General features: G+C 39.9%; 1 protein-coding gene across 1 annotated transcript; it reads right to left on the bottom strand.

The window, feature by feature from the left end:
• Window positions 1-4875: 4875 nt before the first annotated feature.
• Window positions 4876-14850, bottom strand: LOC148014872 (uncharacterized). Its single transcript, XM_087665514.1, has 5 exons — window positions 14695-14850; window positions 14514-14615; window positions 13634-13785; window positions 5300-5410; window positions 4876-5169 (listed from the first exon to the last, which is right to left on the bottom strand). The coding sequence occupies exons 1-5, from the start codon at window positions 14798-14800 to the stop codon at window positions 4936-4938; spliced, it is 705 nt and encodes a 234-aa protein (XP_087521640.1). The 5' UTR covers window positions 14801-14850; the 3' UTR covers window positions 4876-4935.
• Between the last annotated feature and the right edge of the window lie 253 nt (window positions 14851-15103).

Below are 15103 nucleotides of genomic sequence, written 5' to 3'. Positions count from 1 at the left end.
CCCTTGCTACAACTAGAACCTTATATGCTAGCTTAGGGTGACCACGAATGCTTTCCAACTTGTGTACCTGCTTGCATGGCACTATATGTTTTTCATTAGGTAAGGAAAGAAAATCCCAAGTATGATTTTTCTACAACAAGTCAAACTAGATTGCATAGCCCTTTCCCAAGAGGAACTATCACTTTTGTGCATAGCCTTCTCATAAGTAAGGGTCTCATTAGAATCTGTCATGATGACATAATGCATAGATGGGTCATATCGATTAGGAAGATGTGAGGCTTTACTAGAGTGTCACAAGATTGGCTATGGAGGTGGTACATCTTTTCCTCTCTATCCATCATCAACATTATCATGTAAAATAGGTTAATCCTAGTCCACTTTAGCATCAATAGCAACTGTAGGCTATCTAATTGTGGCTCATTGTATGGAAATAAGAGGCTCCTCTTGAAAGATCACCCTATGCACCTCAATCATCTACTTAGGTTTCATATGCATCTTTTTCTCACAACATCGTGGATATTATGGATGACTTTCCTATCATGTGGGTACCAAACGCAATAGCCCATCTCACCTGCATCATCGTAACTTAGAAAGATATATTCAATAGAATTTGGATCCAACTTGCTATGCTTGTCTTTGGAAACATGGCAGAAATCCTCAAATCCAAAGACTCTACTGCGTGTATGACCTTACTACCAAGAATAGTACATGGAGATCTATTAATCAAGTGAATTGTAGTAGTTACTAGCTTAGCCCAAAATGTATGAGGTAAGCTTGTATGAGCATATTGTGTGCACACTCTTGAATGGTCATGTTCATGCACTTTGCAACACCATTCTAGGGGGTGGGGTGTAAGGGACAGTCAATTGATGCTTAATACCCCGATCATTACAAAACTTCTCAAAAGCACATGAAACATATTCAACCCCATTATTAGATCTTAGGCATTTCAGCCTATACCCATACTAATTCCTAACCAAAGTAATAAAGAAATGAAAGGTGGCTAAAACCTTTGACTTTTGCTCAATAGGACAAGCCAAAATTTTATGCAAAAATCCATCAATAAATATGGCATAGTACTTAACACCATTGAGGCTTGCAACAAGGAGGCCATCTGGTTATAAACCTTGGTTTCACCTCTATGACTCCTACATTGCATTTGAACTCTATGAATGCAATCCAATTGGCACATAATAAGGTCTTTCATGCAATGACCAAGCATATTGAGGTTTATTATCGCTTCATCAAAGAGGTGATTGAGGACAAGTAGATAGAGCTTGTCAAGATCTCTATAGATGATGCTTTCCTTACAAAGATGATGGGCATAAGGTGAGATGGCATATTTCCTCATCTAACTGTACTCATATGTACATGTTGTATTTTCTTTCTTCTCACTCTCAACACATTCCCCTTAAAGTGGAAGGTTATTGGGGGTTAAAGGCCATTTGTGCATAGCTGCCTATATTTATTTTATACTTAATGCCCACATACCTATATACTATAGGTGGTGGCCACCCATCACTATCATCCTTATTCTTTATACTTTACTATGGAATAATAAAGGGAAGACAAGTCACACATTGTGATGAATTTAGTTTCCACATACCAGTCTTACTCTCTTGAGGTCAAACCTCCATAGCAATTTCTCTCTTAGTTGTGCTTGAGCTTCTCTCTCAATCTCACTCTTGCTCACCCTTTCATGATGATGCTTGGGTCAATATCTCCTCAAGATTTTAAGGCTCTACACATCAATACTCGAGTTAGACATCATGCAGAGGGGGGAACATCGTCAATATGACAAACTCTTTTTAGACAATGACTATATACATCACATTGGCCAAGTATAGAGAGAGATGACAGTCGATAATTGAGGAGATCATAGCCACACACCAATCAAGGGTGCATGACTATTTGATAGAGATCGGATTACTAGAGAGAGATTATAGAGATCTATCAATAGTACAAGTAGCACTAAGATACTAGTCTAAATGTTATTCATACACCATCTCATCGAGGATGTATAATATATTACAGCCATTGATCCTGACTAGATGGAGTCAAATAGAATTTCCCTAGATCATCATATCCTTGATACATGTGGTAGCCCATCATCCAATCAGATAGCTAGTCACTAACAGTGCTCCATCCACCCACCCCTTTTATCCCTACATTAACATGGTATTGTACATCACTTTGCGCTTTACTATGTATTATAGATCTGATTTTACACTTTGCATTGTACTTTTTGATACCAACAATTAGTACCTATTGCACATGATTATGTCTCATAGGCCATTTTTGACCCTAGTAGAAGTTTATACACGTGTGTATGCACGCACACATAACCCTCCCTTGCTCGCTCCATCCCCTCCGTGTGTATGTGTGTTTCTACATTTGTGTTTGTGCATATGCACATGGATACCTACATTAATGGCACCCCAAGGTGGATTGTGACTAAAATATGGATGTGTATCTCTTGTACTTGGTTAGAGAAGGCCTTGTTCTCTTCTCTCATGAGCATCACAATTTATTCGTACTCTTGTCTATTTCAACTTACCTCAAATATATTATTGAGCCATCTACATTTATAAGATCTTAATAAGGCAAAGTGATTTGGTATTTGCATAGAGCTCGTCAAGTGATAGCAAGAGTAGAGATTGAAGGTGATCTTTTTTTAAAAAGACATAGGTACGTGATAAGGATATAAATAATGAAGCATTAGTAGTTGTATCAATTATACTAGTAGTAAGCTAACAACCATTATCGCTACTCTCTCTCTCACTACATGATCACCTCTAGTCACGGTCCTCTCTCTCTCTCTCTCTCTCTCTCTCTCTCTCTCTCTCTCTCTCTCTCTCTCTCTCTCTCTCTCTCTCTCTCTCTCTCTCTCTCTCTCTCTCTCTCTCTCTCTCTCTCTCTCATCAATCCCCACATCCAAATCTGAGAAAATCATAGAGAGCATCATGTTTTGGTTCTCTCCCACAATCATTTTCTCTCTCAGTTACCTCTCTCTTAGATAAGAGTTTATTCACATACAAAAGTATATAGGATCCAATGATTTGTAATATTTTCCAAGTGGCATCCCTATTGTCCTTACTCGATGAAAGAAAGGTAAGTCGACTTTCCTTATATTTTTTATCTTGAAAAGCTCTTGGATATATTTGTATTCCTTCCCATACTAGCTATTATATGGAAACAAGCTAGTTGGAGCCCTTTCAAGATAATAAAACTCTAAAGATATGCATGTGAGGTTGAACCCTACTCTTGAAGACTTCTTGCGATGCAATCTCTTTTTACATACTCCTTAGGTGCATGATAGATGTATCTAGATATTGCTAATTGCAAATGGGTGGTGGAGTGTGTAGTGATTCAAGGTGAGGTAGAATGTGAGTTCAAGGTAAGTAGGTCAATCCTAATAACAATGTAGCTTAACTACCCTATGGTATGTATTTCAAGTTTTGAACAAGTTATGAACTTCATAGTCTCCTTTATATAGGTGAAGATGTTGATCATAGCCTATATGAATTGAGAGTCCTTTTTCTTTCTATGTATTAACATGCACTTTTGAGCACCCACACAAAATATTAGTCTAGGCAAGACGTGTGCCAAACTAGCTTAGTTTGGTTATGCAAACAACATAGCCCAAATGCCCAACAAGCACAATGATGCTAAAATTCTTATTTTTAATTGGCCTACCGAGGACCGATTTGATATATGAGCATAGAGCTACATGAACACATCATATTAAGTGATATAATTCCAAGGCTCAACCAACTGCCTCACGCACCAAAATCTGATTGTCACAACATAACCTTTGAGACAAGAGGATTGCTTTTCTAAATGGATAGGATAACACAAGGGAGAATTTCCTCAAAAGAAACATTTGAACATTCTTTGACAAGATGTCGAAAGAGAATCCTCTAAAAAGAAAGCCCATAACATTTTGATAAATAACCTACCACATTAAATAATTCGATTGTTTATGCACATTGATGCATCAAAATCTACTCTTCTAAAAGATTGGAATAAGTGTTATTATATTCTTCTATAAAGATAGACTATTTGAGAACATACCTTATTTAGTCAATAATTAGATATCTAGAGCAAGTAGCATAGACAAATAGAATTTTGTATTTTTCATACTTAAAATCGGTGTATAACTAAACCCACAACACCTTGTGGAGAGGATAGAAATTGGAGCTATCTTCACTTACCTCATTGACCCAATTATTAACCTTTATGTTGCAACTTCTACAGCAGATTATCTACATACTTCTCTTCCCACTATTTGGCCTACTTTTTGTGTGACCATACCACTTACACAAACTAATTGAGTACATATTAGAGTGGACAATAAGCAATCTAACTGGGTTCTAACCAAACAAGGAGAGAAGCTAGTTTGGTCACTAGCTTAATCAATATGAAGAAGTGAGCAACTACTTGTGCTTATGTGAGTCAATTCGCTGTGTGCTTGTGACAATCTGTATAAACAACGTGTGGATACAGTCATGAGCTTCAACTATGGTTAGGTTAGCAAAGTACCCTGTCAAAGGGGGTAATTCATTCACCAAGTAGATATACACTAGTCTTCAGTTCATTTGAGCATCCCTCTCAATCCTATCCTCTTCTCTGCACACCCACACCCGCCCCCGCCCCCCCCCCCCCCCCACCCTTGCTGGGGCCAATGGAAGTTGATTTTGTGTAATGAAGATGTTCTGTGCCCAACTGTCCAATTTGAATGGAGTCAACTGCACAATCCAGTCGACTTGCTTGGGAATGCACTTTTGTGACATCTCCCAGTGACATGGACTACAAACTAGGAATACAATCATGGCTCCCAAGTAATGTTTCAATGCAAAACAATTAAGCAATCACTAAAAAAAGGCAAAGAAAATATTGAAGATGCACAAAAACTGGCAGTTCTCTTTAACAAACTCATTCTATTGCTGCACGCTTCAAATTTTTAGAAACATCTTTTGCCTCTTTCCTAATAGAATGAAGCTGAGAAAGCAGTTTGTTTTTCTCTGGATTGCTTGGACCGTCAGGCTGCCTCTCAACATCCATAGTCATCCTGTTCAGAAGCTGAAAGAAGTAGCTATCAGACTTCAGGTAGTCAACAAATCTCTCCATTGTCTTTGCCCTTTCTGAAGCAGTACTATCTCTCAGCAGCTGCTCAAAGCAATGAAAAATTAGTCAATTCAGTCTGTAATGAAGAGCTCTGCATTCCAAGTATATAAATCAAGGGGCAGCACACTCTAATGCATAAAAATGGTCAGTAAATCATGTGTGTACATCTGACCTGATTCAACAATTGGATCTCTGGCCGAAGCGTTTTTTCCCTTTCTGCCATAGCTGTCTTCAGTACAGTTTCAAGGCGACTGACAACCTCTGCATTTCCTTCCTTCTTAGCCTTTCTAGCATAAACAAGCCAACAAATGGTTTTAAACCAGGCAAACTCATTACTGCATCAAACATGATATGTGTAATTAGAATAACCATTTGCTTTCACCATCAAAGCCTTCTAGCATATACAAAAAGATACATGGGACCATTTGCATGCCATATAATTATTTGTCAAATGCAATGCTATATAAGCCTAGTTCAGGGACAATCACCCTGAGCTGTGTCAGTCTCTGCCATAGTCGTATTAGCATACTTGTGCAAGCCTACTAGAAAAGAGTACAATGAATACATCGGATGCATGTAGAAATTGTATTTGTATTTCAAGTCCACTCAGGAACCACTTGTAGGAGGACATTTCTTCATAGCTTTGAGTTGTCAAGGATTATCAAAAAGCCACAAAGATTCATTTGCTCCCGATATGATAACTGACATTCATAATATACTGTCAGTTTAAGGTTGCTGATATGTAATCATAACGAGTTTGTTTTTGACTGTTACATTTGCCTTTCCATCACAGAACGTACTATGATTGTGTTTCAGCAGAGGACTGAATCACTTGGCTTCTGTCAGTATTTTTAGCACTTGGCTCCTGTCAGTATTTTTGCAGTGTTACAACCTGAACTGCTGCATATTGATTACTCACTCTTGAGATGGAGCCATCCAAGTTTTTCCCTAACTGCATTTTGCTGCCAGCACATTCATTGGCAGACCTTATCAACCCGTGTTCCACCCGTGCAGGTGACTGTGTTTGACATGCAGTCCAGGCCTACATTTTGAGGCATCCTTGGGGAATTGCCCGCTTGCTTCATATTTTGTGCAGGCAGCCAAGTTTCAAGTCTTTATAACTACTATGACCTACAGATAGAGAATTCCCCCTTTCTTGAAAGGCTTATACTGGTGGTTGTCACAATGTTTACATTGGGTGTAATTCTAGCCCCTCTCCCAATAGGATTCATTGTGCAACCTTGCCAAATTCTTCCATGCAATAGTGAGGTTTTCAGATTCCTACAAAGAGCCCATCATGCTATCTATGACACTGATAGACAGCCAATATATGAATTTAATCTATGTTTGCTTCCAATCTTAAGGAAGTAGTGCAGCATTCCAAGGGTGTTTTCGTCTCCCAACAGATGTACGCCCTCCAGTTAGTAGATCAATTCTCACCAAGTATTCAACCAATGGCTGGCCACTGGCTAACCCACTGGATCCAACCATCAAGCTAAAGGACTTGGATGCCCATCTGTTTTATTTGCATAACTATTGTTAGGTGGTTGGGAAACTCCTGTGGCCAATACACAAGCGCTTTGGTCTTTCCTATCCAGCCTCCATTTTAAGCAAATACTTGAATGCACCAAAGTAATATGCATGCTTTGAGGTACATTATGGAGCTTATGCTTATGGTTTTCATTTTATTCTAGGACTAACACTACAGGAATACACTGATTTAGATTGAGCCACAGACCTCAATACCTGATGTTCTCATGGCAGCATACATCCACAAATTGGTTTCGGTCCACCCTCCATCTTTGGGGTGGGACCTTTTGGGGAAATGAGAGTGCAGTAATACTTCCCTTAGGCACCTTTTTGGGCCTAAGAGGGGGTGTTGACCAAGTAAAATTAAAGGCCTCAACTAAAAGAAACTCTCATGAATTTCAGCCTAATTTAACTCCACAAAAACAACCTGAACAAGGATTATTCGTGAAAAGGGCTGTTCGACAGTAGAACAATAGCCCAAAAACCTCCAACAAAAGGACATGCGGGCATCCACCCTTCGTCCCCCGTCTTTATACTTTCTGCGATCAGGTATCAGCCATTCTCACCTTCTCTTGCAGCCACACCCTCGTTAGGAGCTGCCATCCACATTCTGGAGATGTTGTTGGGAATAAATGCTCACTGTGCCTTTTACCGTGTTCGGGTGTGAACGCACCCTTACACTTTGTACTTTATATATATTCCAAACCTAAAATGTGGTACATTCATCATTGTACCGAATACACATTGTGTCGTGCTCACCCTCTCACTCTACTGCTCTCAACTCTCTGCACCTTCACTCTCAGCTCAACTCACACAGACGACTCCACTACAAACTGGTATCAGAGCGGGTGATGGGCATGAGTTAACTGGCGTGAGGTGACACGCCTGAGGTGACGAGTGACAATCAAGGCATGCAACAAGTTGCAGGCCAGTCAGGGCACGCGCAATCAAGACGTGTGACAAACAAGTCACAAGCTGGCTCAATAGGCAAGTGTGACAAACAAGTCGCAAGCAAGCTCGGACGGGGCGGATGTGCTGCAACTTGACGAAAGATAAAACAGACTAACGTGACGTGCTGGCTCTAACATGACGTGCTAAAGGCACACGCAAGCAGGCAATGACGACACATGCTGGCAGGCGTTAATGCTATCGGACAAGTCAACACGTCAACGGACGTCTTCTTTTTTTCATCAATTTTTTGTGAAATTCCTGAAATTTTTCCTTCTACCCTCTGCCTGGCGTTCAAATGCACAAGCACAATGTGCAATTTTTGATCCAAAAATTTAGGGCTTTTCTCGGAATTGAAACTCTGATGCAAAAATGGAAAGCTGACTCAAAAATTGCAAAATTAGTGCCCAATTGCCCATGAAATTTTGGGGATTTTCATATTTCAGTGAAATTTCTTCAATTTCAATTAAATTTGTGCACCCCAGACCCAAAATTTTTGGGGCTTTTGCAGAATTTCATCAATTTGTGCAAGAATTGATTGGTATATGCACTTGGGCACTTGAATTGATGCAATTTTGAACAAATTATCCTCAAAAAATTTGGGGCTTTTGACCCAAATTGTCAAATTTGTGCTCAAGAGTGCCTTTGGAGCAAAAATTGCAATGAAATTTTGGGGATTTCACATTCAACTGTTGGCTTGGTCTCTAATTGTGTCAGAAATTGCTTGAGGGGTGCAGCAAACGACATTTTTTAATTCTGAAAATTCATTTGCAGATCTGAAAATTCCTGCAATCTTGGGATTTTCATTGCTAGTCGGTACTCTTGTGCACTGTGGTCACTTGTGTCATATTTGGGCTTGCCTTTGGTGATTGGTTATTCAATTTGGGACTGCAAATTATGGCTGGAAACAGTGACAACAGTAATCTTTTGCACATTAAGAAGCTTGAGGGTGCCCATAATTTTGCAATCTAGCAAAAACAGTGCTATAATGTCTTGGTGCAAAAGAAACATGTAAAGCCCATCAAAACAAAGGGAATCAAACCAGCAAACACAGAACAAGACGAGTGGGATGACTTGGACGAGCTTGCTCGCTCTACCATTGAGCTCTCAGTGTCAGACGACTTGCTCTTCAACATTGAGAAGCTGAATTCAGCATATGCAATGTGGCAAAGGCTTGAAGAATTGTATGCTCAAAAAAGTGCAACCAACAAGGTTTATTAGCTGAAAAAACTGATGGACTTTCACATGAAAGAGGGTACAGCCATGTCTGTACATTTGAATGAGTTTACCTCAACTTTCAGTCAACTAATTGCTTTGGATTTTCATATCGATGAAGAGTTTAAAGCTACCTTCTTGCTATGCACTCTACCTGAAAGTTGGGATACTTTTAGGACAACTTTGAGTAATTCGAATGCTCAATTGTTATATTCTGATCTAATGTGGAGAGTTCTTTGCTGATAAAAGAACTCAATAGGCAGAATAACTCAGCAAACAAGTCTTCAAATGCATTACACACTAGAGGTAGATTTCAACATAAGAGCAGTTCTGAAAGCAGAGCACGCAGCAAATCTCATGGAAAGAATATAGAGTGCCATCATTGTGGCAAAAAAGGACACTACAAAAGAGATTGTTTTCAGCTCAAGAAAAAGAATGGCAAAAACAAAAACAATGAAGCCAAGTCTTCACCCTTAGAGTTAGTACATTCAGATGAATGTCAAATGCCAAAATTATCTCTAGGAAAAAAAAAAAATATTACCTTTGTTGATGATTCCACACACAAAGTTTCGGTTTATCCAATCCGTTGCAAAGACGAGACCTTGGATAAATTTTAAAAATTCTTGGCACTTGCTGAAAATCAAACCAACAAGACGTTAAAATACCTTCGCTCCGACAATGGTGAGGAATATGTGTCCAAAGCCTTTCCAGACTTTGTGAAAGCAAAGGGATTAAGAGGGAACTTACTGCTCCTCATAATCTGCCCCAAAATGGTATTGTAGAGCGTATGAATCAGACCATTCAAGACAAGGTCCGTACAATGTTGTCACATGCTGCTTTATCCCATGGTTTTTGGGCAAAGGCTGTTATGACAGCTGTACACATGATTAATCGGTCACCAAACATGTCTTTGGGGGGGGGGGGAGTTCCCCAAGAAGTGTGGTCGGGGCAAGCCACCTTTGTATGTACACTTGAAAGTGTTTGGTTGTGAGGCATTTGGGCACATACGCAAGGAAGAACGCAACAAACTTTTCTATAAATGTATTTTCCTAGGATATGGTAATGAAGGTGAAATGGGATATAGATTATGGGATCCCAAGAAAAGAAAAGTAATATGCAACAATGATGTCATCTTTTGAGAAGATCACATACACAAACAGCCCGAAAAACAAAGGATGTTCGAAGGATTGTATTCCAGGAGAATGTACCAATAGGACAGCAAAGAATGCCCGTTAGACAACAATAAATACCTGCTGAAAATGTCTCTGAAAATGCAAGGAATAATGCTGTAAATGATCAGCAAGATCTTGCCCAAGATGTCCCACAAATTTAGTAAAAACATGTGCACCTGGAACAACCTGAACCAGTTATACAGTAAGCTGTACCTGCAAAACAACAAGCTGTTAATGCAGATTTATAGGCTGAACAGCCAACAAATATTGACCACCGGGTCTGTAGGTCGACCAGAGTGCAAAAACAGCCAAACATATTTGTTCCTGAAGTAAATTATATGGCTGATTATATCATGTTAACAGATTGTGGTGAACCGTCATGCTTTCAAGAAGCAATGGACGGACAAGATTGTAAGAAATGGCAAAAAGCAATGCTATAAAAAATGGAATCTCTCATGAAGAATGGCACTTGGGATTTGGTACTTTTGACAAAAGGACAAAAAGTGCTACCCTACGAATGGATTTACAAAATAAAAATCACTTCTTGTTCTTTGCCCAAGTACAAGGCACGCTTGGTTGCTAAAGGATACAAGCAAGAACATGGAATTGATTTTGATTAAATCTTTTCTCCTGTGGTCAAAATGAATACTTTGCAAACCATCTTGGGCTTGGTTGCATTTGAGGACATGAAACTCATATAGATGGATATAAAAACCGCCTTCTTACATGGTGATCTACATGAGGAAATCTATATGCAGCAGCCTGACGGTTTTGTTGCAAAAGGAAAAGAGCACATGGTATGTAAACTCAACAAAAGTCTGTATGGGCTGAAGCAGGCACCACGCGAATGGTATCACAAATTTGATACATTCATACAATCTCAAGGATTTCATCATTCTCAAGTTGATCACTGCTTATATACCAAGAAGACAACAGATGGCAACCTTATTCTCCTGGTTTTATATGTGGATGACATGCTAATTGCAAGCAAGGATGTTAATACCTTGGACTCCTTAAAACGAAGCCTACACAATAGCTTTAATATGAAAGATCTTGGTGAGGCAAATCACATTCTTGGCATACGTATACTCAAAGACAAATCAAAAAGTCTTCTTTATCTGTCACAACAAGAGTATACTACGAAAGTTCTACAACGTTTCAACATGTGGGTGGGGGGGGGGAAGCTATTAGTGTACCATTGCCTCCATATGTGAAACCTAGTGCAGACAACAACCCTACATCAGATTATGGTAAGGCTGAAATGACCAAGATACCTTATGCTTCAACTGTTGGTAGCTTGATGTATGCTATGGTTGCTACATGCCCTGACATTGCATTTGCGATGGGAGTATATATGCTGACAAAAAGCATTGGGAAGTAGTGAAAGGTATCATGAGATACCTTAAGGACACAAAGGATTTGTGTATCTGCTTTGGTAAGCAAAAGTCGTCTGTTATTGGTTTCACGGATGCAAACTATACTAGCCATCCTCACTACAAGAAGTCTACTTCAGGATATGTGTTTATGTTCACAAGAGGAGCAATCTCTTGGATATCTAGGCTGCTGCAAAAGTGTGTTGCACTGTCTACTACAAAGGCAGAATATGCGTCTGCCACAAAGGCATGCAAAGAGACTTTATGGCTTTCACGTCTAGTGAGAGAGCTTGGGATTACAAAGGTTCCTATCCTCCACTATGACAATCAGAGTACTATCATGCTAGCATGGAATCTTGTCTTTCACGCAAAGACAAAGCACATACATGTGAAGTATCACTTCATCAAGGATGTACTTGATAGCAAAGGCATTAAGCTTGTCAAGGTACATGCAGATGATAATTCTGAAAACCTTCTCACAAAAGGTCTCCGAGTCAACTAGTTTGCTCATTGCCGCTAGATGATGGGGGTTGGATAGTATATGTGTCTTTCAGCTTTGTACATACATACACTTAGTTGATTCTTTCCTTTACCTTCAAGCACGTTACCTTTAGGTGGGATGTTGTTGGGAATAAAGGCTCGCTGTGGCTTATACCATGTTCAGTTATGAACGCACCCTTACACTTTGTACACTTTGTACTTTAATTATATTCCAAACCTAAAATGTGGTACATTCGTCATTGTACCGAATACCCATTGTGTCGTGCTCACCCTCTCATGAGCTCTACTGCTCTCAACTCTCTGCACCTTCACTCTCAGCTCAGCTCACGCACAAACTCCACTACAGATGGTGCCCTATTGTTATCGCTGCTGCCCTGATCATCAGAGGCTGCTAGTAGCTACCATGCTGCCTGGAGGAGCTGTTGCCAGCCTTGACAGCCTGTTGCCTGCAGTCCCAGCTGCCGCCTGCCATGTCATTATTACAAGGAGCTGCTGCCTGCATTTTCTGCACACCAGTCTGCATTTTCCACTGCCATGTGGGGGCAGTCTAGCCATCATCATCTGCATTGACTGGGCTGCATTTCAGCCTGCAAACCTGCACATTGCTGCCTCAAAGACTTTGGTGGCGATATCCTACTTCTCAAAGGACTGCACTTCAACCCTCCACTACTGGCCCACATCATCATCATCCCAATGGACTGTTTTAATTTCCACCTCAAGTATGACACTCTCAAAGCTATTCTCAGTGTCTCACATTATTCCCAGCTCACCGTCCTTTAGAAAAGGTCCATGGAGGTTTGAGGCCCCATGTATCATTCATTCATCTCTATGAACTCTCATCTTCATAGAGCATTCATTGCATTGTGTTTATCGTGTGTCATACATTTGCATTTTCTCTATGTTTGCCCTAGTTTTTCCTAACTCTCTCCGCTCCTATAGCAATGGCTCTACTCAGCAGTCCTCTCATATTGTCCTTGATGCTTCACAATGCATGACTTCCAACATTACATCAATATTATAGGATCCACAACCCTTCACATACTCAGACTACAAACAAGCTGAAGACTGCATTTGAATCGGTGGTAAATGCCACACGAAGCTTTGAGAGCTGTAGACTGCATATAATGCTAGCAAATCAGTCAAAGATAGACCTGAGGTGCAATCTACCATATGTTGAACCTACCATAAATGCAGTTGTGGGCATCAATAAAGCTCTATGGTTCATTTGGTTTGCAAGCTATCCTATAAGCCATGAAAATATCGGAAGCGAGGCACCATCCCTTGTGGGTGTTCAGATGTATGTGCCTTATCTCAGAAACAGAGACATGAATACATGCCTAGCTCATGCTGAACCAAATGGCACAGGTGCACAAATCCATGTGTTTTGTTAACATGTGCTGTGTGTGTTTATCTCGACATTATGCTTGCTAATATGCCTAGCTACGTACACGGATCATCTTGAACATTGAAGATGCTGCTCCCACAACACAATGCTCTAACTTTGGGAGGTAAAAAAGATCCTTTCAAGAATGCTATGCTGGATCCAAACGAAAAATCAAGGCCCAGCATTATGCAAGAGAAGGGTTCTTACTTGCACTAAGGAGACAGACACTACTGCTTGTGCAGTCCATCCCATTCAATTATAATAAAGCAAGTGGATCCTCCTCTCTAACACATAGGAACATATGTTTCAGCAAACTCATACTTACAAAGGAAGAATATAAGCAAATGGCAATGTTACAAATGAAAGGTGAACTAACTGCTTACCATTGACAAGTATGTGGAGGCAATCATAAAGAATTCCTGAGTGAAAGAATCAACATGCTCTCTTGCACAAAGCTCTAAATTTTCTGCCTTCAACAGTTGGGCAAGAAGATCTGTGGCATGCACCTGAGTCTCCCTAGCAGCTTCAACTTTCCCTGCAATGCACAATAGCAACTTGGCTTAGCCAGGAGATAAACACACTCATATGCAAGCTGGTCTCTCTCAATGTGTTTGTGGTTGACGATCATTTCATGCATTCACAAGTAAACTAAGGTGTGTAAAAATATTTGCATGAAAGCTGGTCTGTGAATTCCTTCATGGTAAATCATAATCTCATGCATCCCTATATCGGCCCCAAGTAATCAGAAAACGTAAAGAACAATCTCAAACCAGTGTTCACAAAAAACCGATGATTAATGTAGAATGAAATGCAAAATTTTCAAAAATACATTCTAAATTTAAGTGCAAAATTTTCAAAAATACCTTCTAAATTTAAGAAAGAGGATCTGACACTATGAACCTTTAAGCAATTTTTAGCTATAAAGTTGGCAGATGTATGTACTTTGATTCCAAAATTTTGGGTTGAAGGTTTTTGTATCTGTTACCAAACATGTTTTTCATGAACACTGCCTCAAACCAAATGCCCTGAGTCCAACTAACGTAAATTTGCAAAAACATCCACTCAATAATCCACAATTTGTTGTGTTGCACATAACAGCAACAAGCAAACCCACACATTCTGCTGCACCGATTGCCCTGACAGCAACAAAAACCAACATTCTGCCTGTGCAAATGAGCCATGCTAAAACACTTGTTCCAATTGAAGCAAAAAAAAACTACCTTTCTTTGAAGCTTGAGGAAGTAGAGGAATGACAAAAACTACCTTTTTCTGAAGCTTGACAAACCAACGAAGAGCTCCGATGGTCTTTCTGCCGCCATTGACAGGCAGAATGCGGTTGAAGACGAGGCCATGAGAGAAGGCTGCCTGGAAGGTGACAATACCTGTGTTTATGGCTGCTTAACCCGACTACACACATTCACGAGAGGATTGTTTGTGCGTGTACCTGTGTTGTTACAGGCTGCAAGCTTCTCAAGCTTGCTGCCATTGCCTGTTGGTGATCGGGCTAGTGTTACAGTCTGAATGGAAGAAGCCATTGATGTGGCAGCCATTGATGATCTCCTGAAACGGAGCAGGTATGTGTGAAAAGATATCCGAGACAGAGTGCTCTCCTTTCATTATATATCCAACCTCTTTTTAAAATCAAAATTTAAAAGGAAAATATCTCTATGCGTTCTTTTTCTCTCTCTTCCCCCTTTTTTTAATTTTTGAGAAAGGCTTGAAATTTGAAAGATGCCTCTAAGGCATACCCAAGGTTTGAACTCACATGCCCATGTACACATCTAGACCCTTGTGAAGGTATTCTTATTCTTATTGTACAGTTAAACCTTATGCTCTCAAATTAAAAGGTCCGG

Source organism: Lygodium microphyllum, chromosome 24, assembly GCF_053477565.2.
Source record: "Lygodium microphyllum isolate KBCC chromosome 24, Lygodium_microphyllum_v1.1.10, whole genome shotgun sequence".
In the NCBI taxonomy this organism is placed as follows: domain Eukaryota; kingdom Viridiplantae; phylum Streptophyta; class Polypodiopsida; order Schizaeales; family Lygodiaceae; genus Lygodium; species Lygodium microphyllum.
Note: the sequence above shows the minus strand (reverse complement) of the source record. Positions and strands in the feature narration are given on the sequence as shown.